The following is a 21,782-nucleotide window of genomic DNA, read 5'->3' as shown; positions in this document are numbered from 1 at the left end:
GCCTGTTCCAGTGCCCAGTCCCCCTCGGGGTGAAGAACCTTTTCCTGATACCCAACCTAAACCTCTCCTGACACAACTTCAGGCCGTTCCCTCAGGTCCTGCCACTGATCACCACAGAGAGAAGATCAATGCCTGCCCCTCCACTTCTCCTCATGAGGAAGTTGTAGACCACAACGAGGTCTTCTCCAGGCTGAACAAGCCAAGTAACCGTAGCTACTTCTTAAATAGTTTCTCTTCTAGACCCTTTGATATCTTAGTAGGCCTTCTCTGGACACTCTCTAATGGCTTTACATCTTTCTAATACTGCGGCGCCCAAAACTGCGCCCAGCACTCGAGGTGAGGCCTCCTCTGTGCAGAGCAGAGCAGTTCAGATCCTGTCCCTGACGTGCCGCAGGACACGGTGACCCTCCTGGCAGCCCGTGTCACGCAGGGCTCTGCTTCCCACAGGGCACTCCAGGCGGGGGGTGCTCAGAATTCAACACCCGGAAAGGGCCAGCGCACCCGTCCTCTGGTTACCGCGGCCGGGACCCAGCGGGCACCCGAGCAGCACAGCGGGCTCCGGTGAGGGGCTCCGGTGAGGGGCTCCGGTGAGGGGCTCCGGTGAGGGGCTCCGGTGAGGGGCCCCGGTGTCCGAGGGGCGGCCAGGGGGCGGTGCCGGAGCCGCCCCCGCCCGGCCCCGCCGCCCCTCCCCTTCCGGGCCGCCCCCCGCCCGCCCTTTCTCTCCGCCGCGCCCGTGCGGAGCAGCCGCGGCCGGCGCGGCCGCCGGGACCCGCCCCGCCGGCTCGCCGGGCACCTGCTCGGGGCGGAGCGGCGGCGGCCGGAGCAGCGGCGGGAGCGGCGCTGCAGGCGGTGAGTGCTGGGCCGGCGGCGGCACGGCCGCGGCGGGGCCTGGTAAGGCCCGGCCAGGGGGCGGGGGCGGTGCCGCGGGCAGGGGGAGCCGGGCTGCCGCGGTCATTGTCCCCGTCAGCGTCGCCTGCGCGCCGGGAAGGACCGGCCGGGGTGCTCGAGGCGCCGTCGCCCTCGGCCGCGCCCACCGAGAGCCGGCGGTCGGCCCGGCCCGGCCCGGCCCGGGGGAGGTGAGCGGCGGTTGCCGCCCGCGCTCCCCGCTCTGGCCCGGGCGCTGCTGGCCGGTGGCAGCGGAGCTGCGGGGCCGGGAGCTCGTGGGGACCGTGCCGCACCACCCGGGTCTGCTGACGGCGGGGTAGCCCGGAGCAGCGGCAGCCGGAGCCGCCTCACCCCGCGTGTGTGCACGTATGTACAGAGCGTGTGTGCCGCGGTGCGGTGCGGGGCTCGTCAGAGCTTGGGAGGGCCGGGAACAAAGCCCAGGGCAGGGGCTCGCACCCGGGTGGCCGCGGGGCTGCCGGCCGTGCCCCGACTCGTGACTGTTCCAGAACGCCCGTGTCGCTGTGAGCGCTCCGGGCCAGCAGCACCGCAGGGCTCAGGTCGCTGCTCAGTGTTGCTGTAAGGACACCTTAGAGGTGAGCAGTGCATAAATACCAACAGTCCCCGTTTCCAGTAATTTATACGTTGTCACACGCAGAACCACACCAGTTAAAGTCATTATAAAAACTTAGAACGGTACAGATTTTGTGTAACAGGCATAGCTCAGTTTCAGTATGTCTTTGGTTTAGCTTAATGTATTTTCCAGATTGAGTTAAGCCAAAGCAAGATGAATTGGTGCCAATTTGAACAAATCTGAGTGATTTTGAGACTTTTTAAATGTAATTTAGTTGATTATGCAGTTTTTTCGTACGCATCTGAGTGGGCCGTAATGTCTCTCGTGATAGCAGTCTCCTCACTTGGCTCAACTCCACCTAGAACAGCAACACCTAATTTCTACTGCCATTCCTAAATGCCTCAAGTCCTTATAAATACAGTTTAGATTCCTGAGTTACAAGGGTGTAAAACAAAGGCTGCTCAAATTGTTGGGAGATTTTAATTACCTGCTTACTTTGTGTGTTTGTGGACCTCAAGGAAGAGTGAATCTTCTGTGAAAGTCTTGCTGGGTGTGGATGGCTGGAGGAAGAACAGGGAAAAGAGGATGCCAGGAAGGGAGGAGAAAGAAATATGCAAAAGGCATGGAAGGATCTTTGGTGAGGGATGTAGTGTTGTGGCAGCCTGACACGGGGCTGGGCAGAGAACACAGATTACTCTTTCCCTTTGAGGATTTTTTCGATTTTTTTTTTTGCTTTGTTTTTAATATTAGTGTTGATAAGGTGAACCGAAATTAATTAACTTCCTTTAGTGACACACCCTGTTATCCTGATAAACCACTGTATATCTTGAGTGTCCATGCACTCCCCCACATCTGCCTTCAGCAAAAGAACTGGTATTTCTGCCACTGCTTTTGTAAGAGTCATCAAACCAACTCTCCATGTGCCTGTGCTGGGACAAGATGGGCTTGATTTTGGTGCAGTCTTGGCTTGTGGGTGTTCACCTGTCAGGAAGATAGGCTGGGTTGGTGTTGCAGGCGAGGGATGTGGCTGCGCACAGTTGGGTTTGCTTTTCCTCTCTGGTGGCAGCAGGTGCTTGCTGTCTGCAGGGAAGGAAGGAAACATGCCTGAGTCTTCCAGCAAAGATGCATTTTTGTGGTGTGACTGGGGAAGGCAGACTGGACTTCCCAGCCTCCTGGCAATGCCACTCTGTAGCACCACTGATTCTGAATAAAGAAGGGTCTTATTTTACTTTTCTGGTAATTTTGTAATGCCAAGGTGAAAAAGCAGAGGTTTTCATCAAGGTTTGTATGTTTTGGAGAGCTTTCAGTAGGCAGGAAGTTGTTATGGTCTGTCTCTAGCACTGACACAAGCAGATTTAACATGCTTCTGGTGTCTGCTTAGAAACTGGGTATGGCGCTGTAACATTTTAAGTTCTGTACTGAACAGGTGTTAAAGGCCTCTAACTCAACACATTATAAAATGGCTCACTAATATATTTATGGGTTGGGTTTTCTTTGTATAAAAAAAGTGCTTTGAGAGTGAAATACCTTATTTATTGTGTGATAGGTTTTTATCCTGCTCAGTCTTTCCAAGTTGGCATTCTAATCTGTTCTTTTGCAAAGGTGAGGCATTGCCTGCTAATTAGTGTAATTAAATGGGTCGATTTTAAATGAGAACTCACTGAAAAGTTATATGCTCTGTAGACTTACTCAGTTATTTTTATTCATTTGCTCATATATGCAGGCACAGGGGAATATTTAGTATGTGTTTCAAGCAATTAGAATTTGTTGGGTGGTCCACTAAGAAATTCTGTATGCTTGAGCTAGACCTGTACTTTCTGCAGTAAGTCTTCATCCTACTGTGAGTGTAAGGGGGAACAATCATTTTTTTAATCTCTGTCTATTTGTGTAGCAATCAGAGGAGGGTGATCCCCACATGCTGCCCCTGCCTAGAACAGTTACTCACTAGTAACTGGTGAGGCCCTGGCTGGCTGTTAACAGTCCTTGGCATTGGGATACAACCTGATTAAAGCCTGCCTTCCTTGTGCTGAAGGACAAGGATAAAGCTGAGCAGGAGGACAGCTTCTAAAGCCCCAGTGCATGTGGTTTTGGTGAGCTGAAGGGGTGCTTCTGCTGCTGTGGAGACCCAGTCTCTCATCAGAGAAACTGGAGCATCAGAGCTGCTCTCCTTGAGGAGTGATGCATTCAGCAGGAGTGTGGTGCTGCCTCCTGCCATTGCTGCCCTCCATTCCCAGCTGCTCTGCCACAGCTGCCTGGAGAGGTGCTGTGGACCAGATCTGGAAATTTATTAAATATAGCACAGCATGAAAAGTGGAGGGATATAAAGGATTAGCTCCCTAATGATGTTGGTGGTGAGGATGGCTGATGGTGAAGTTGGCTGTGAGACTGCAGTTACCTCAGAGTTGCCACAAAATATTGTGGAGATTTGAAATGTATCTGTGGAGAGGTGGAAGGTGCTCCAAGAGTGATTAAAGCCCAGGAGAAGGTATCTGTAATCATAAAGAGTCATTGTTGAATATCAGAGACCTGTGAGAGAACTGAGGATGGAAATTTGGCTCTCAGTCATTTGCATTGATCTGTTACCTGCTGTGTGCTCTGAAAGAGGGAATGGTTGAGAAATCCCTCAGCCAAGTTTCATTTGTCTCAGCTGGGTGTGTGCCCTTGACTTAAACTTGACTTAGCTATTCTAGCTCATAGCTTTCAAAGCTGTTTCACATGTCCTTCCCTGAGGTGGTGTGCCTTGAGATGGGAGTCACCTCCATGTGCTGGCAGAGCTAACAGTGGAGATGCTACTGAAGCCGATCTAGGAAGCATTGACTACAGGAATCCTGTTGCAGGTTCCGAAACATTGAGACTGGTTTGCTGGGAGATGTTTCTCTGCTTCTATACTTTTTCCTGAGGATTTGGTGTTGGAGGTGATAAGATTTGCCTCAAAGATGAATGGGCAGGCTTGTGTTCTGCATGGATAGTGGGTGGAGTGGGCACTGCATAGGACAGCCTTTGAATCAGCTCTTATAACCTACACAGTGGAGAGGTTTCTAATTCTATACTTTTTATTTAAAGATGGTGTAAATAACTTTCTGTACTGCAAATCTACAAAAAACCAACAAAAAACCCAACTTGAAGTCTGGATTGCAGCTGAGCTTTTCATTTGATTGTATTTCTGTCAAATACATAGGTGTATTGAGAGTCTCAATTCCTGTTTTTTCTTTCTTGACAGACACTGCAGCAGTACAGACTTCGGTGTGTCTCTTGCAACTTCCAATTGATCCCCACCTAGAAGGCAGTCAGTGAAAAGCTTGGAGCTGCTTCTTATCTTTTTTGGGTGAAGTGAGAGAATAGTGATGTGGGTAGTTCTTACAGCAGGTGTCATGTCAATCTTCTTGTCAGCCATGGGACCCAGACTATGAAACCTGCTTGTTCCTCTCTCCTCTGAAAGGTTTGTGGTGGTGGTCAGGTAATCCCTCCAAACAAGGTGGGGGATGACATCTCCTTACTGTAGGTGAAAGGCATCGAGGAGCAGCTCCCCGGTGGTGAGCACTATTAGTATTGGTTTGCCCTTTGTGTGTCGTGAATAGGGTTTCTTCCATGATCTGTTCCATGAGATGATGGAAGGCACCAAAAGTCATGTAAAGCTCACATTTATAGTCTGTTCTAGGGGAGTTAACTACTTCTACTCAGTCTGTGCTCTTACCTGCAGGATTTTGGCTGTTTGGGGCTTGCTAATTTTGGGCCCTTTGCATTAGAAAGCGCTCCAGTTCCCTTCTGTGCAGCTAGATGATTGCAGTCATTTGTGATTTTGTGTTTTATGCTGGCGAAAGCCAAGATTGTTCTGTTCAGGAGAGCAAGTTGTGAAAAATATACAGCCTTTCTGGAAGAATATGTGTTCAAGTTGGCACATCCCATACAATTTCTGGTCATTTTTTATTTACTTGTCTCAAGATACTCCTTTTAGATTTGTAAAAGAATTTTATACTTGTCAAAACACTAATATTCCAAGGGTGGAATTAAAGGAGAGCTGGTAGCAGACTTGAGGCCATGTCTCCCAAGAGGGAAGTTGTCTGAGTCCAGTTCCAAAAGTCAAGGGAAAGAAAATAAAAGGTGGGAGTCCCATTAATATTTAAAAACTATCTAAGCACAGTCACTGATAACTCTTCCAATGAGTCACTTATTGTAACTAACAAACACAAGCAGCACTCTGAACCTAATAATGCTGCTTACTTAAAAAAATAGTTCTTCATTGTCAAGTTATGCATGGGTCTTGGGTCTTTAAAGAGACAGGGGCAGTTGTTGGTTGTTGTAAAGTTATTTATTACATGAATGCATCAGCCTTGAAGGCGAAGAGTTCAGAGTATTAAGGTCTCTGCTAAAAGCCTTCTGGCATAGAGTCCTGATGTTCCAAGCAGAAGCAGTAGCAGCTAGCAGAAGCTACTACCACACCTTTTTTTGCACCCTCATACAGGAGGATTTTATTCATAAATCATCCAATCAGCTAAAAACATGATTCTAAAACATTCTTCCTCCACCTATCCAAGCTTAATTCTAATGTGAAAAAGTATTGTCAGTTCTTACACAAAATCTACGCATGTAGTTCTATCTGTTCTGTCTAGAAATGTAAGCAATGTTCTGCTATGTTTTCATTATTTCTGGAGCTAAGTTGATTTTGTTTAAGGTATCACTACTGAACTTTAAAGTAGGCTTTAGGGCTTTTTACTAGCTAACACAATCTCTTAAGGCACTTAAGATATATTTCTACATACTTAAAACTAAAATTTACACTCCTACTTTGTGTCTGTGTGGCTTAATATATTTCAGTTTCTCTAAAGGTTCCAGTTCAATCCCTGCATTCCTTTCACCTCTGAGGGACTCAGAGAGACTTCTATTTCATGCATTCCAACACTTCATGTTTTGATAGCAGCAGTGTCTCCCAAAGTACAGCAGAACATCTTGGAGAAATTCAGAGCCCAGAGCAGCCAGGTCCTGGCACCTCTGCTCCATCGTGACCTGTCTTTTCAGAAGCACCTGGATGCCTTACTTGGAAACTGTAGGACCTTCACTTGATTCGAGTAATTCTGCTACAGAGGCTTACTACCTCATACCATCCTACAAAAAACTTGCTTTTGGTATGGAACCATATTGCTGGTGTAGCTGAGGTGACTTAAACCTGGATTTAGCAATGTGTACAAATTCTGTATAGATTAATTTGCAATTCTGGTGTTACACGGGAGTCTTACTGTGGGAGAGTGTCTGCTGCCTTCATATGGTGTGTTACTCTGTGAGGAAATCGCACTGCGTGGGTCATTTTTAGGAGCTGCGTTAGATGAGCACTTCTTTCCACTAAACAAAAGGAATGTCATCATTGGAAATTACAGCAGTCCTCCTTATCCTAAGGCAAGATCTAGGATGTGCTGTCACAGTCTTTCTCACGCTTTTAGGTATGATTGTTTAGCCAGTCTCGGAAAGAATAAGGAATTGGTTGTTATGTATGCTCAGTTTCTAGCTTTATCAGTCTGGCAGATCAAGTTCTCTACGGATAGTTGGGTGGAGTTTAATGGTACTTTTGTCTTTTTGGTGTTTACATACCCATTTGAAAATTAGGAATAAAGTTCAGAAGTGAAGGGAAGGTAGGAAGAAAGAATTCGATTGGCATGTAAAACACTGTCACTTCTAAAACTTTACCAGAAGTAAACTACTAGTAGTGAATCTTTGAAGCTTGTTGGACATGTACCACATTTGGAAATGCGTTACCCAGGGACTGTTTTTTGTTTTGGTTTTGGGGTTTTTTTGGTGTTTTTTTTTCTTTTTTTGGTTTTTCTTTGTTTTTTTGGATTTTTTTTGGGTTTTTTGTTTCTGAAATAATGTTTTGTAAGATGTGTTTTATGGGTGTAATATAGGAAACTATTTTGATCACAATATTACTTTGAAAAATAATGAATAGTGGCATTGGAGCATTATATCTAACTTTGGCTAGTATGACTTCAAGTAAGCAAAGGGTCTGAAGTTACTTCATGCTATACAGTCCTCAGATATATGTCTTTAGGCTATAAGAAGCAGTGATAACTTCATATTTGAGAGTTCAGAGAACAAATGCTTTATCTTGTCCTTGGGGTAATTTGGGGTTGGATTCTTTTTCCTTCACTATCCCTTGCAACAATTATAACCTCATGCTTTGCTACATGAAAAGATTGATTGTGGAGCAAAAAAATAAGTTATAGGGGTTTTTCTTCGGAGCTAAGCTGTTGCTACATCTTGCAAATAAATGTCTGCTTAGCTTACAGTGCAACCTAATGAGCAGTTTCTAGTTTAGGACGTGGCTTGTCTAATGCCTGCCTGGGGGGTAGGCAGCAGAAGTATGCTGTGTATTCTTCTCTTAAGATACTACTGTTTCAGCCATGAGGTAATCCTACCAAAAAGTCAAGTATAGCAAGGAGTGATACTTTGTTTGAGCAACCAGTTTGACTGAGGGGTGTGAGGTGCTGGGTCAGGCATGTGGGTGCACACTACTTCAGGTAGTGCCTTAAAGCTTGCATGTTTTTCTCCATTTTCAATTTCAGTTCATTAGGCAAAAGATTTAGTTAAAAGAATTATTTGAGCACTGGGAGTGTCAAAAAGGCCATACTCTGCTAGCTCAGACTAGTTTTCTGTCTCCCTGAGTGTTTGAACAAATAGTTACAGAAAATACCATAGCATATGTAAATTGGCATTGACCTGGGTGTATTCTTTCAGTTTCAAATAGTTGGTTGTTTATTAACTTTAGAGCTGTTGATAGATCTGGTTTTGCATCTGTATTTCTGGCCTTTAAAGCATTTTGTGCTAACTAGAAGCTGTAGGCATGATTATGTGGTCCAAACTCCACTTTTTAACCAGTTACCCAATAATTTCATTCTGCTTTAATCCTTTGTGTTTGCTAAATAATGAACAATCATTTAATTTCTATTCACCAGTACATTACTGGTGAGTTTGCATATACTTTCATCACTTTTTTCTGAAGTTCCTAGGGGCTTTTTTTCATTCTTTCATAGCTTTTATGAGAAGGGCTGCTGGGAGCTACCTTCAGGAGTCAGGAGCAGCACTTTGCCATTGTATATTTGGTGTGTGTCTAGTTAGTAGGTTCTTAACAGGTGAAGTACAGCAATGAAAAAAACTTATCTTTTATACCTGGTTTGATTTGGATGGAGTATGTGATGACCTAGCGGTTAAGATTTGATGGAGTAGTTAAAGCTTACAAAAAGTCTCCAACCATGTAAAATTTTGGTGTATATGACAAATTTGCAGTTCAATATATGTGAAGCATAGGATGTAACTTGATGCAAAAGCTTTTTCCTTTCTGAACTTTATTTTTAAAGCTGTCTGTTTGTCCCCTCTATCATCTATAGCATTCAACACATACTAATGTGTTTTTAATTGCTGCAGCTTGCTTGTGAGCTTATTAGCATTTAACAGCAGGTTGAATAGACAGCATTACAAAATGGAGAGAATAATGGAACCATGATCAAATATTTAAATATTTATAAAGAAAGTATACTGAGTTTTAAGATCAGCAACTAAGGGAAAAAAGGTTGCTTGCCTTAAAGTTGGTATTAGAGGTTTAGCTTTGAAGTAAAACATCCTAAAAATATACCTCACCCTAACTTTGAAGCTTCTAGTACTACACTTGTTGCAAAAACATCCTGTTGCCATTTGTAATGAGACTAGTAAATTATATCATTTTTACAGCTTCAAGAAACTGATAAACACATGAGAGAAGATGACAAGATCTAGATCAAGATCACCACGATGGAAACCAAGGTAAATATCTACAGCTTGTGTTCTGAAATGTAGCTCTATGTAAGGATTTATAATTAGGACCTCATTAAAGAAAGAAAATGGCATGTAGAATTGTAATTTGTAAAGTGTGTTTTGTAATCTGTAGTTGATTGTACAGCTGAACACCTGTAATTTTTTTCCCAACTCATGATTTTATTGCAATTTCTCTTAAGTGTTCAGTTTTTGCAGTCTGCCAAGAAACTTGTTTACCTTTTGTATTCTGGGATTTACAACTACCCTTAAGCACAAAATCCAAGCTCCAAACTAGTTAAGGTCATTTTTACTCAAGCACCACCTTGTGTACTGAATGTCTGTAACTCACTTTTGTTTTGCTTCTTGGCTACAGGGAGCAACTGTTAAAAAAAATAGTTTTAGTTTGGTTTTTTTTTTTCAAACTTCCTAGTTCAAACACCTTGGACTTTCTGAAGTTTGGAGCTGATTTGTAAACTGATCTTTAGCACAGTTAGGCTTGCCTTTCAGCATAACACAGAGTGAAAACATGTGGAAATGTGGGAGTCATTACCCTTCTCCTTGGACATTAGCCTAGTAGCGCGTGTCTTTGACGTTTGTCACCAGAATAACATCCAGCTTACTTCATGCTGGGAGTTACCTGCCTTTTTTAAGACTTGCAGTGCAAATTTGAGGTGCTAAAACCAGGAGGGTGGAATACAGTTTCAAGCTGCTGAGAATGTGAAATTACTGCTGGTTTTGGGTATCTCTTCAAAACAGACTTAAGTTGTGATGACTAAGGGAGTTTGGGTAACTCAGAAAAATGTGTGGGGTTTTTTATTTGTTTCTTTTGTTTTTAAAGAGAGAAATCCTATGTCCGTACTAGATTGATAGCTGTGAATGTCATTTGAGCAAGGGCAGTCCTAGCTCTCATTAAAATGCAAGCCCTAACCAGACCAATGTGGGGCAGCAGCCACAGTGTAGGTGTTGTTGGAAGTCAGCCATTAGTTTTAGGAATATATGTGGTTCTGAGTTTGAACTCATTTGCAGAAATGGAGAAAATAGTTGTTCCAAACTGTTAATTTACTGTACATGCACAAAGGAAGTGGCTTATTTCAACTTGTTTTTTGATGTTTTTTTATTAAAGAACATGTAAAGAGTGTGCAGTGAATACTTGAATACAAGCAGAACTGTTAAGTCTGGGAGTATTTCTGGTTCTTGTTAGTGGCCGGTGCTGTTTTTTCTTTGAGTAGATTTTGGCTAACAATTCCTAACAGGTTGCCCTTGTTGTTGTAACTGTAGGTGAAAATGCAGAGCTGAGTGATGCAATTGAATCTTTAATTGCAAAAGCTGCAGTGAGTGTGGAAGTGTGTGTGTATACATGTGTGAACATGTACATAAAATTATCCAAAAGGCCAAAGCATCTTTCTCAAACTTGTTTTTTTCTTCAGGAAAAAGCCTACCTGTATGACAATTTTAATATATTTTGTAATGTTTCGGTCTTTCAGTTTTGGAGGTTGTTTTGGCATGCAAAAAAACGTGAAAAGGTGTTTTCATCCCGTTTTAAATTTCTTTATACACTTCTTTTTTCCTTCCCTTTTTTCTGTTTGCACTGAAAAAGAAAGATAGGGAATGCTTGAGAAGTGTGAAAATATGTGTAGCAGTTGTTCTCCATGTAGTGGAAAGTTCATGTATATGAAACTATTTTTAGTTTTAAATAAAACACTTCAAAGAGACAAAAATGATTGACTTACTGCAATTTCAAGTAGGTATTTTTACTATGAAAACTTTCAACAGAGTAAAATAAGCCTGGTACTCGGCCAGAAAAATGCCACTTTGATATTTTGGTGTTAATTTTTTTTACAAGCTGATTAAAATTATGTACTAAACTCTACTTCCTCAGGAAATGGATGTTCTCATTAAGAAATTGATTTAATTTTATGGAACTGCTCAAAGTGGATTTTATTTTTGCTTTAGGTCCTTATCTCCAGCTTTTAGGACTCCAGAGCACCATAGGCAAAGGCATGCTCATATTAATTATGACTGTGAATATAAAAGCTTTCGTAAGGACTCAAAAAAGTCTATGCCTTGGAGAACAGAAGATGAAAAGTATGGACAAGGCAATTCCAGGTTTGCACCTCATGGAAATAACCACCAGAGAATATATGAACGTAGGTCACCTTCACCAAACTTGAAAAGAATTCCCATGGAAGATGCTTACAGTCATAAGCCCTACAGAACCCATTCATCTGAAAGGACTGAAAGCAATAGGAGATGCCAATTACCACCAAAATACTCGGAAATACCTTATAAAGAGCATGACCGTCCGTTTTACCAGCACAAAATGGAGGACAGATGCATGTTTGATCACTACAAAGTCACTGGAAATGAAAAAGGAATGAAACCTTTTCATAGACCATTAGGGGATTCATGCAAACTTGAAAGAAAATGGCATGAAGATGACTTGAGGCACCAGAGGTTACACGAAGAGAAGTATGGTCAGTCACCCAGAAGAGTTTCTGATGAATTTACGACAAGGAGCTCTTTACAGAAGAGGTATAGGAATAAAATAATTAAACCCTGGGTATTGTGGTGTAAAGCCTCAAGTGAAAGTCTATTTTCATTATAGTTGAAGATATCCAACTTGAAACACGTTGGCCACTTTGTAGTTTAATTATGGGCGACTGGTAGTAGTGAAGTATTTGTCTTTTAAGTAAATCATATTGCTGGCTAGAGTATGAAAGGATAATATTTCCCTCTTAAGAGCCCCTGCACATCTGTACCTTGGCCGAGGGATTATGGGTTAACTTGCCACGCATTCTGCTGTCCAACATTCTGCACATATAAGTTCTCGCTTTCTTCTCTAGTGCAAGTGTAAATTGCTTTATGTCAACACAGGTATCCTGAAGATCACGATTACAGAGAATATGGGCACGCGTCTAAAAGGGCTAAGGAAATGGAGAGGTATGACGGAGATGTAGCAAGAAATTCCAAGTGGAAGCAAGAACGTTCTTTTCCACCCTGCCAAGAAAAGGAGGAGCAAAGATACCCGGGTGCGCAGTCCCAGTGGCCGGCCGAGAGGGAGTACTTGGGGGGGTCTGTCACAAAGATAGCCTATGAGTACAGTCACAAACGGCGCAGGCATCCGGACGGGGAGAAGCCTTTTCCAGAGGACAGAGCTCAGAAGTACGTGAAGCAGGAAGAGCAGAAGTACGGCTCTTCCAAGGGCGCCCGGAACAGCAAGGAGCTGGATTACTTCAGTGGGGGCAGAGTGAGGCGGACTGAAGAACGGCACGTTGAAGAACCTGTTAAATGCAGTTCAAAGAAGGGCTGCAATGCTTGTGTTAACTCTTCCAAAACAGATGTTGAGCTGAGGTCTTTTAAAAACAAACTGAATGAAAGAGTGAGGAAAGACGGGGAATTGAGGAAAAACGTAGATTCTTCCAATAGCCAGCGTGATGCAAGTCATACTGTTTCAGATGTGAAAATGTCAGATGCCAACTGTATAAGAGACCATCTCACTGTCAAAGTGGATATGAAGAAAATGGTGACCAAGTACAGGTATTGGTTTTCTTTCACCTCTGCTTTCTTCCTGTCTCTTTACAGTTTATGAATATTGGAGGGAAGCATGATTTCTTTAGGAGGTAACCATGACAAACTATGATTGTACCTTTTTAGTTTTATTTCTTCTAAAATGGTAACTTTCCTCTCTGCTAACTATTAAAGTTAGTTATTAAACCTCTATTAAAATAAACAAATGCAATCAACCAACAAAAACCAACATTTTATGGAGATGTAGGAAGTGGAAAGAGTAAATATGCCTGATAACAAATCTGTAGTTAGAAGTTGGTTATGATAAATCAGTATGTTGTTTTTATTTAAAAACAAAACCCTCAAAAAACCAAAACCCAAATGCAGATAAGCCTAGTCCCGTGCTTTAATCTGAAATATGATGGCAGTTTTTTAAACTGTCTTCTTGTCTTTTTTCCTAAAAATCAGCTAACCTTTAAATTCATAAATCTCAAGCGCATATTCAAATGTTCAAGATCTCAAGTTCAGTAAAACTGCCAAAAACGAGAGATCTCTGGCTATTGTTGTAACTAAGTGGCAACCTGTTGTGCCATCAGAACTAAAAAGCAGTAGAGTCTGCTTACAAATGTCTTCTGTGTAATACTTGTGTTTGCATTTAGCATTCCCAGTGCTGGCTGCAATGGAAGAAAAAGTGGCAGTAGTATGAAATTTTAGATGATAAATACATGGTAGAGAGTAAGCAGCTTGGTTTTGATAGATTCTTGTGGGGTTTTCTGGTTTGTTGTCTTGCTGTTGCAGACCAGAATAACGTATGTTGGTAGTAATGGCTTTTAGAAGAGATTCCCTTCCTTTCCAAAATGATCAGCCTTCATTTTAAAGGGACTTGGCCTCTTGTCCCAGATAAAACATTTATATAAATTTTCTTCACTTTGCACTATTTAAAAAATATCTAATACAATGGAGAGTTACGAAGACAAGTTACTGCACATAAGGGGTTGATACTAAAGACTGAGGAAAGGGAGATGGAGTAATGCCCCTTACCCACAGTTGGGCTAGGATGTGGATTTGACTTCTTGAATGATAATGTCAGGAAAATCGTTGGGTTTTGTTGGAAACCCATAGGATGATTCCTCTGTCTAGGAACCTCTTGCTGCTGTTTCTGAAGGTCATGCACAATGGACATGGCAGTTGTTTGCAGACCAAAGAAACTACTGCATTGATTACAGCTATTTTAAATGTGTGGAGGGTTTCCTTCTGCAGCCAGAAGTGCTAAATATTTTATTTTTTCAAAGATAAGAACACAAATTTTACAGAAGCTGATGACTTGGAATATTCATATTACTTTAGGCATTTAAGAAACACCTGACTTGAAATAACTCAGCTAAGAAGAATAGTTTCTTTATAAACCTGGGGAGCAGGTGGATGATTTAAATGTCTAAACCTGAGGTTGCTTGGATTCCTTCTTGCATGTGTTTATTCCCGGTTTGCTAGGGGAAAACAGATGATTTCTGGCATCTGCTAGAGGCTATTTTTGATGCAATTTTTGTATGGAACTCTAGTCTTGTATACTTCTGATACAATGTGGCCAGGCACATAATCACTTTGCAGAATGAACAGCTGAAAGTCTTCATCCTAAAATCTTTTACCGGAGCTCTTAGAGTCCTTAATTTATATTTTAGAATGAAAAGCATTTTCCTTGCAGCAAGAACAGTATGGTTGTTGAAGTGTTGGCTTTCTTGTCAAAATAATTTTTGAGTAGCAGTGCAACCATTTGGGGTGTAAACTTATTTAGAATGAGTAAAAATTTACAAAAAGATGGTGAGCACATTCTTGAGTCCACACACTGCTACTGAGGCTGTTTCACTAGGCTGAAGTGATGATTCAGTTCCTAAAGATGTGAGACTTTTTCTTATCTCTGACCTGTTCTTGAAAATCACCTGGTAGCTCCTTATAAACAAGACACAGGCATAACTGCCTTTCAGAATTATTCTGAAGAAGTCTATCAAGATCTTAATTTCATATAGGTTTGATAATCTAGAAATTTTGTATTGCATACTTCACAGAAGCAAAAATTCCTACGAGTGAAATTATCTCTTAATATTTTAATATAGCTTTTCTTCCTTGTGGCCTTACAAGTTTTTTAATTAAAAAAGGACAAAATGAGATTTTGGCTTTTAATCCTATTTATTCCTAAAATGAACTTCTTAATTTGTTTTGTTCGATTTGTCTATTTCAAGTTTTCAGATTTAGATATTTGCTTTAAAATAAACTGTACATTTTTTTATTCTAGGACTGCTTCTAGTCACACTACAGAGAGACAGATGTCCCACGATCTGGTTGCTGTTGGCAAAAAAAGTGAGAATTTTCATCCAGTATTTGAGCACATGGAATCTATAACACAAAACATTGAGAACGACCCATCAAAAGAATTTACTCAGGAAATAATCACAATTATTCATCAAGTTAAAGGTGGATGTAATATTTGGAGTATATATATGTGTGTTTATGTATATATTACACATATCTATATAGATCATATATTGCAAATGTAAATTGCTAAACCCAAAGCTGGTGGTTTAGATATGAGGTCCCTGTAAGTCTCAGGTGTTTGCCATTGGCTTTGTTTGTATTTTGGCTTCCTTTTGTATAGTTTAAGGAAAAATGTAGGTTGAGGATTTAAATAGTTGGTGGAGGATGACTGCAGGAAGGTCTCAGGTCATAACTGAGGCATTATTGTGGAGATTAAATATCAAAATGATTTTATGCTACTATGGGTGACTAACCTGCATGTTTAGAAAACATGACAGGAATAAGGGAGCTTTGCTGTAATCACAGCTCTCTAGTTACATATAGTTCCTTTACATTTTCAGATTAGTGTTTAGGCAGCGGCATCATGTTCAGTGTTGAACTTTATAATAGATTCAAGTAATTTGAGTACTACTATGGTAGAGCTGACAATTGAGTTTAATCTTACCAAATAAGGTTGTCTAAATTGGGCTGGCCTAATCTTTCATTTGTGAATATTAAACTGCAAGTGGAAATAGTTTGAAATTTCATTTCAATAGTGTTGTCATGGTATCATTTAGAGTTAATCTTTTAAAAGATGGTTTTTCCCACTGTGCATTTCAAATACTATAAATAACATTATTGTATTTAATATCTCTTCACAGCAAATTATTTTGCATCTTCTGACATAACTCTACATGAACGGTTCTCAAAAATTCAGGATAAATCAAGTACAAATACAAATGAAGTGAAAACACATCTGGATCCAGAAATTCACAGGTAATTGTTGAACTTTTTGTCTTAATTTACTTGCATTAAGGTAATCTTCAGTAGACTTCACACAGTGTGAAGTTTTTATTCATTATTTTTACCTGCCTGTGTCTTTAATATGTTCTGTAGCCTGGTCAAAAATGCTTTTGCTTTTATAGTGATGGGATTTATTTTTATGCAGTATTTTTGTGTTCCAGGAGGATAGACATGTCTCTAGCAGAACTTCAGAACAAACGAACTGTGCCATCTGAATCTCCCCAGGTACCTTGATTGCTTAACTTTTTTGTCAAGCAGTAAGTTATTATAGATATACATGTAAGCAATGTTTTCCCCTTGCTATTGGGACATAATTTTTACATGCTGTGAAGCCCAGCAGTAATTCTGAGTGTTTTGAAAAAATCCACACCTGAGCATATTTACAGATACCACAGTAATGCAAGTGTACTGTGTTCACTGAGCAGTAAAATGCAGATGTGTTCTCTTGAGTAGTGATTGTTCCTGCTGCTTGAACCTCTGTCTGTTTATAAATAATGTAAATACTGAGTTCCTGACTGATGTGTGGTTCTTGGTTTTCCTCTAAGGTTACAAAAAGCCTTAATGTTTCTTGTACCCTAATGTTACAATGACTCAAAATCCACATAATTCCTCAGGATGCTATTTTATCCTGTTATTTCATCTGGGGACATAAGATTTTCTGTCTTCCCCTTTAGAGCTCTGCTTGCTATAATTGTAGTTACCATTCTTTTTCTCTAGTACAGGTACATGGAGATTCTCCTTGATTAAGGATAGTAGAACTTTCTTAAGATTTACTGAAACTTATGTGAATATTTCTGCCTTGGCAACTCCATGCAGAATTCCAGTGCTCTGTTCACTCTTGTAGGGAAACTTGTAAAAAGGCAGATGAGGCAAGAAAGGATAATTGCTTAGGACCACTTTTTATTGCTTTAGACTTTGGATCTTTGGGTTGATGTGAACCTGTCCTGTGTAGAGATAACTGAACTATGTTAACAGGTTATGTACAGGGTGCTGCAGCTGAAGGACAGAATCAGGTTGGTGTTCAGTTCTTGGCAGCTAACTTGGCTTCAACCCTTCCTTTTAACTAGAACATTGTAAGAGTGTTAGAAGATCCAAATGATCTACGGTATGATATAGAAAGGAGAAGAAAAGAGAGATTGAAGAATGAAGATGAGAGAGTGTTTCATGTAGATGGTGTAACTCCAAGGTAACGAGCAAATAATCTTGTTGGCCCAAGCCTGTAGTTCGTTTATGTGTTAATTTTAGGACCCTTCCACAGTTACATTCATTTGTGGTGATTATTTTCCACTGTTAAGCCTTATAAGTTTGACTGGGACTGAAATCCAACTGACATACGTTGCAAACTACTCTGTAATGAGGTATTACCTTGAAAGAGGTTAAACTGCAGTGGGTAAAAATGAAAAGCAAGCACAAACTGTGGCACTGAATGAGAAGAGAGGACAAAGTTAATTTGAAAAAGTTTAAGATTTTTAAACTCCTCAATGTGCCATGTAACAACATTCTCACGGTATTTTGCAGTTTTGTAAAAGCATTCTAGGATGAATATATTGTTTTGTTGCCCTACTGGTTTGTAATGTGGAATATCAGCAAATAATTGGAATTTTTCTGATTCTTGGAGAATTTGAAAACTTAGATTTTTGGAATAGCCTTTTACTCCCATGGATTCATCCAACAGGTTTGTTAAAGTTTTTTGCCCCAAAGGTGTTTGCTAACCTCAGTCATCCTGTATCACTTTTGATGTTGTGAGATCAGTTGATTAGAGGGAGAGACTGCTAGTAGAAATTTTGATTAATGAATTTCCAGAGTGTAATAAAATGTATCCACGCAGTAGTCCATAGTTTCTTGTGGAGATTGTTAATTTTAAATGCGGTCTGTAATGACAGCTAATGGCAATACACACATTTGGAAAAACAAATAGCAGCACATGAAGAACAGACTTATGAAGCTGTAAAAGAAATTTATTGTATTTGAGATTCTTGAAACAGAAAAAGTTTAACAAGTGGAGGAAAAAATCCCTGGACTTGCTTCATTTTTCCCAGCACACTTCCCCAGGTACTGTCCTGTTTATCTTCTGTGAGAAATGTAAATTTCCCTGCCAGGTATGGCTGTCCTGGAGTTTATTGTTAGGGTTTCCACTGTCAGGGGAATGTGGGCTGAGGGCCGTAATGGCATGAATGATATGTAGAATTTTCTTGAGGCTGAGAGGCTTTAATAGCTCACATGAGATACTGGCAGTTCCTCTGAGCTTATCAAGTGTGCTGCTGTTTTTTTCCTTAACTTGTTTTGTAGCTATGAAAACTGTTTATGTGTGTTTTGTGAAATACTAATTCTGACTTCTGCCAGTTACTGTTCATGGTAAATGTTTTAGAAGTTTGTGGATATATCTGCATTAGCAGTATTATTGGGGAAAAAAAACTCAAAAAACCCAACAAAATAACCAAAACCATAAAAACAAGCAAGCAAAAGCCCAAAGCAGAATCAGATGCTTGCTGAGGATGACACTGGAGGATGTAGGTGTCTATCTAGAGCTGCTGTGTGATCGGGAATGCCGCGAGAGGGCAGGCTCTGTGCTCTGTGGGATCGGGAATGCCGCGGGAGGGCAGGCTCTGTGCTCTGTGGGATCGGGAATGCCGCGGGAGGGCAGGCTCTGTGCTCTGTGGGATCGGGAATGCCGCGGGAGGGCAGGCTCTGTGCTCTGTGGGATCGGGAATGCCGCGGGAGGGCAGGCTCTGTGCTCTGTGGGATCGGGAATGCCGCGGGAGGGCAGGCTCTGTGTGCTGTGGGATCGGGAATGCCGCGGGAGGGCAGGCTCTGTGGGATCGGGAATGCCGCGGGAGGGCAGGCTCTGTGCGCTGTGGGATCGGGAATGCCGCGGGAGGGCAGGCTCTGTGGGATCGGGAATGCCGCGGGAGGGCAGGCTCTGTGGGATCGGGAATGCCGCGGGAGGCTCTGTGCTGCTGGCAGGGATCGGGACAGTGGGTGTGCCGGGCGCGGAGGCGTTTCCGCCAGCAGGGGGCAGCAGTGACCGCGGCGGGGCTGGGCCCGCAGCTCCCGGCCGGCGCCCCCGCTCCTCTGCCGCTGTGAGAGAACACGGATTGCTGTGGAATTATCCGCGCTTTGAGCTTGGACTAGGAATTTGTTGATTGTCCTAACTAACTTACAAGCTGTCACTTTGCATTTCTGATACAGATGTTAGAATAGGCTAGTTTGAAACACAGGGTGTTGATCTGCTGTGGCTTTAGATACTAATTGTGCTCGCTCTCTCTCTCTCGAACATCAGGAGCCAGCAGAGCTGCAGTCTTTCAAAGTTACAAACGTCTCAAGTTGATGGTTTCCAAAAGCCTATGAGGTTCCTAAAGCCACCTTTCAGGAAATTTATTGGGAGACCTCATCTGGTAAGCCTAAATCTAGAAATAGTAGCTCCTGCACTGTTAATGTATAAGTCATGTTTTGCTGCGTTGTTGATGCTGATGTAAATTTAACAATCTGTGATGTCTTGCCCTTTTAAATTTTGACTGGGGATTTTTTATCTTCTGTCTGTGTTCAACAATAAAACTACTCATAATTTCACAGTTCTAGTGAAAGAGTACTTCCTCTGGTATTTTTTGAAGCAGAGATTAATACATCTGAACTAAAACCACTTTGATACCACTCCTTTTCTTTTCATAAAAGTTTGTGTCTAATATCACATTTCTTCCACATAATGGTGTGATTACCTGAATGATAAAATAGAAGGCCTTGTTATTGAGCACATAATCTGAGCTAATATTAAGTAGTTTGAGGAAAAGAATACTCTCCTGCATTCTAGCTGTCAGTGGTAAGAAGGGAAGGCCTGAATCTTGTGTAGGTGTTATTGTTACTGAAACAGTGTTTCTTTTCTCTTCATTATAGATAGAAGGTCTGAAAAGCACTTACTTTAAATAAAAATGAGGAGCAAATCATAGAAATAAAAAGAAATAGCTGAAAAATGTTCCTGAAGATGAAATGTTAAACAATGGAATATCACATCTCTTGAATATTGCATTTATGAAACCTAGTTTTGGACAATTATTCTTTAGGCTATCTTTCTGCAGTGTACTTCAATACTGAAGTGGGCAAGACAATAATATTAGGTCCAGTAGAAATAAATTTGTCTCCTGTGGAAAGTTCCTTCTAAAGAATTGTAATCAATTCCAGGTGTTTGTGCTTGTATAACCTGGGGAACTGGTGAGACCAGGAAAGCTTTTTTAATGTGTTCAGTACAATTCTAAATCACTTGTTTTGGTTTTTTTCTGATGGCTGAAAAATAAAGAGAAGACTAACATAAGTTGTCATTCTTTATTACCCTATGGAGAGGGTTCCAGGAGCCCATGTAACTTCTGAGGTCCATCAAAAGTAGCTTTCATGTAGTTCAACTCTCAAATCTAGCTGCTTTACAGATACAAAATGCCTCCTTCAGTGTAAAGGAACACTAGTTTTTAATGGTAAAAAACATTACTTACTCAAGACTAAGATTCAATTTCTCCCAAAGCAAGTAGCAATGGCTCATTAAGTAACTGCCCTGGATCTGGCTGAGTTGGTGTTCACTTTCCCATAGCAGCCCTCACAGTGCTGTGCTTTGCATGGGTGGCCAGAAAGGTGCTGGGAACACAGCAGCGTTTGGCTCCACAGCAGCAGAGGTGCCTCTCCCACTTTGCACCCCACATCCTGTAGGCAGGGCGTGGGCAAGGTCTTGGGAGGGGACAGGGGCGGGACAGCTGATACAAACTGACCATATGACTTCATCTGCTCAGCCAAGAGAAAGGAAATAATGATAATAAAAGCTCAAAGAAAGGAAGAGGAGTGTGGGAGGTAATTGGTTATTGTGACGTTCTGGAGCAGCCACTGTGCACTGAAACACGGCTTCCTGGGAAGTAGAGAAGAAATCTTAAGTTTTCCTTTGCTTCCATGTTCAGTCTTTGCTTTTGCTTTATTAAACTGCCCTTTTCTTGACCCATGAGGTTTTTAAAATTTTATTTTCTCCCTCCCCGCCCTGCTGAAGAGAACTGCTTGGTGGGTACCTCATATCCAGCCAAGGTCTACCCACCACAGTAATACTGTAATTACAAATAAAAAGGAAGTTGGTTTGGAAAAGACACTGAGTTATTTCTAAAAGCAATGGCGATTCAGGAAGATTGCATTGTCACATTTAATAGTGAGATGCAAACATGCAATTTTTAGCAAGTCTTGCACTGCAGTAAGGAGTAATTCCTTTGGAACAACAGGGTGTGTGAAAGCATAGATATTAAAAGTGCAAGACATCCTGAAGGCAGAATGGTTCTTCATGGTCAGCCTTACAGAAGCTGATTTGCAGACAAATAGAAAACTCAAAAACTTAAGTAATCAAAATACTATATTTGTGATGTTAATATTCAATAATTGGGGGTTGAGCTTAAACTTGAAAAAAACTTAGGCCTGAAAGGTACAATTGTGTATCTAAGCTTGATTGTAAGATTTGTCCATTTAGCCTTGTACTGTACTGACAAAAGGAGGCTAGGTAGAGTGAAGTAGAAAATCAGAAAGTATACATGTGTATTCCCCCTCCTCCCTTTTTTCATTTTATTTTACTCTTTTTATTTTTTCCTTTTTTTTTCTTTCAAAGCCTCTGGTTTAAGAAATTCCTAGAAAGTGATTTGCTGTACCTTTGCATCAAGTAGTTCTAATGTTAATATTTCTGTGAATGTACTTTAGTCTTAAGGAAGGTGGGGAT

General features: G+C 41.4%; 1 protein-coding gene across 3 annotated transcripts in view; it reads left to right on the top strand.

Moving 5' to 3' along the window:
- The first annotated feature begins 692 nt into the window (after nt 1-692).
- The window catches only part of BCLAF3 (BCLAF1 and THRAP3 family member 3), a 33,939-nt gene continuing 12,849 nt past the window's right edge, over nt 693-21,782 (top strand). Inside the window, exons 1-9 of one of the 3 annotated variants that reach the window (XM_030281848.4) lie at nt 693-849; nt 9,173-9,244; nt 11,189-11,767; nt 12,110-12,772; nt 15,033-15,097; nt 15,913-16,027; nt 16,216-16,279; nt 17,122-17,240; nt 19,335-19,449. In XM_030281848.4, the coding sequence (XP_030137708.4) occupies nt 9,204-9,244; nt 11,189-11,767; nt 12,110-12,772; nt 15,033-15,097; nt 15,913-16,027; nt 16,216-16,279; nt 17,122-17,240; nt 19,335-19,449 (1,761 nt within the window). In that variant the 5' untranslated portion in view covers nt 693-849; nt 9,173-9,203. Of the gene's footprint in view, nt 850-956; nt 1,252-9,172; nt 9,245-11,188; nt 11,768-12,109; nt 12,773-15,032; nt 15,212-15,912; nt 16,028-16,215; nt 16,280-17,121; nt 17,241-19,334; nt 19,450-21,782 lie in introns of those variants that run through there. The other 2 variants (XM_030281815.4, XM_030281838.4) reach the window with 2 other exon arrangements.

This window comes from Taeniopygia guttata, chromosome 1, assembly GCF_048771995.1.
Source record: "Taeniopygia guttata chromosome 1, bTaeGut7.mat, whole genome shotgun sequence".
Classification (NCBI taxonomy): domain Eukaryota; kingdom Metazoa; phylum Chordata; class Aves; order Passeriformes; family Estrildidae; genus Taeniopygia; species Taeniopygia guttata.
This window is presented reverse-complemented; position numbering and strand designations above follow the sequence as displayed.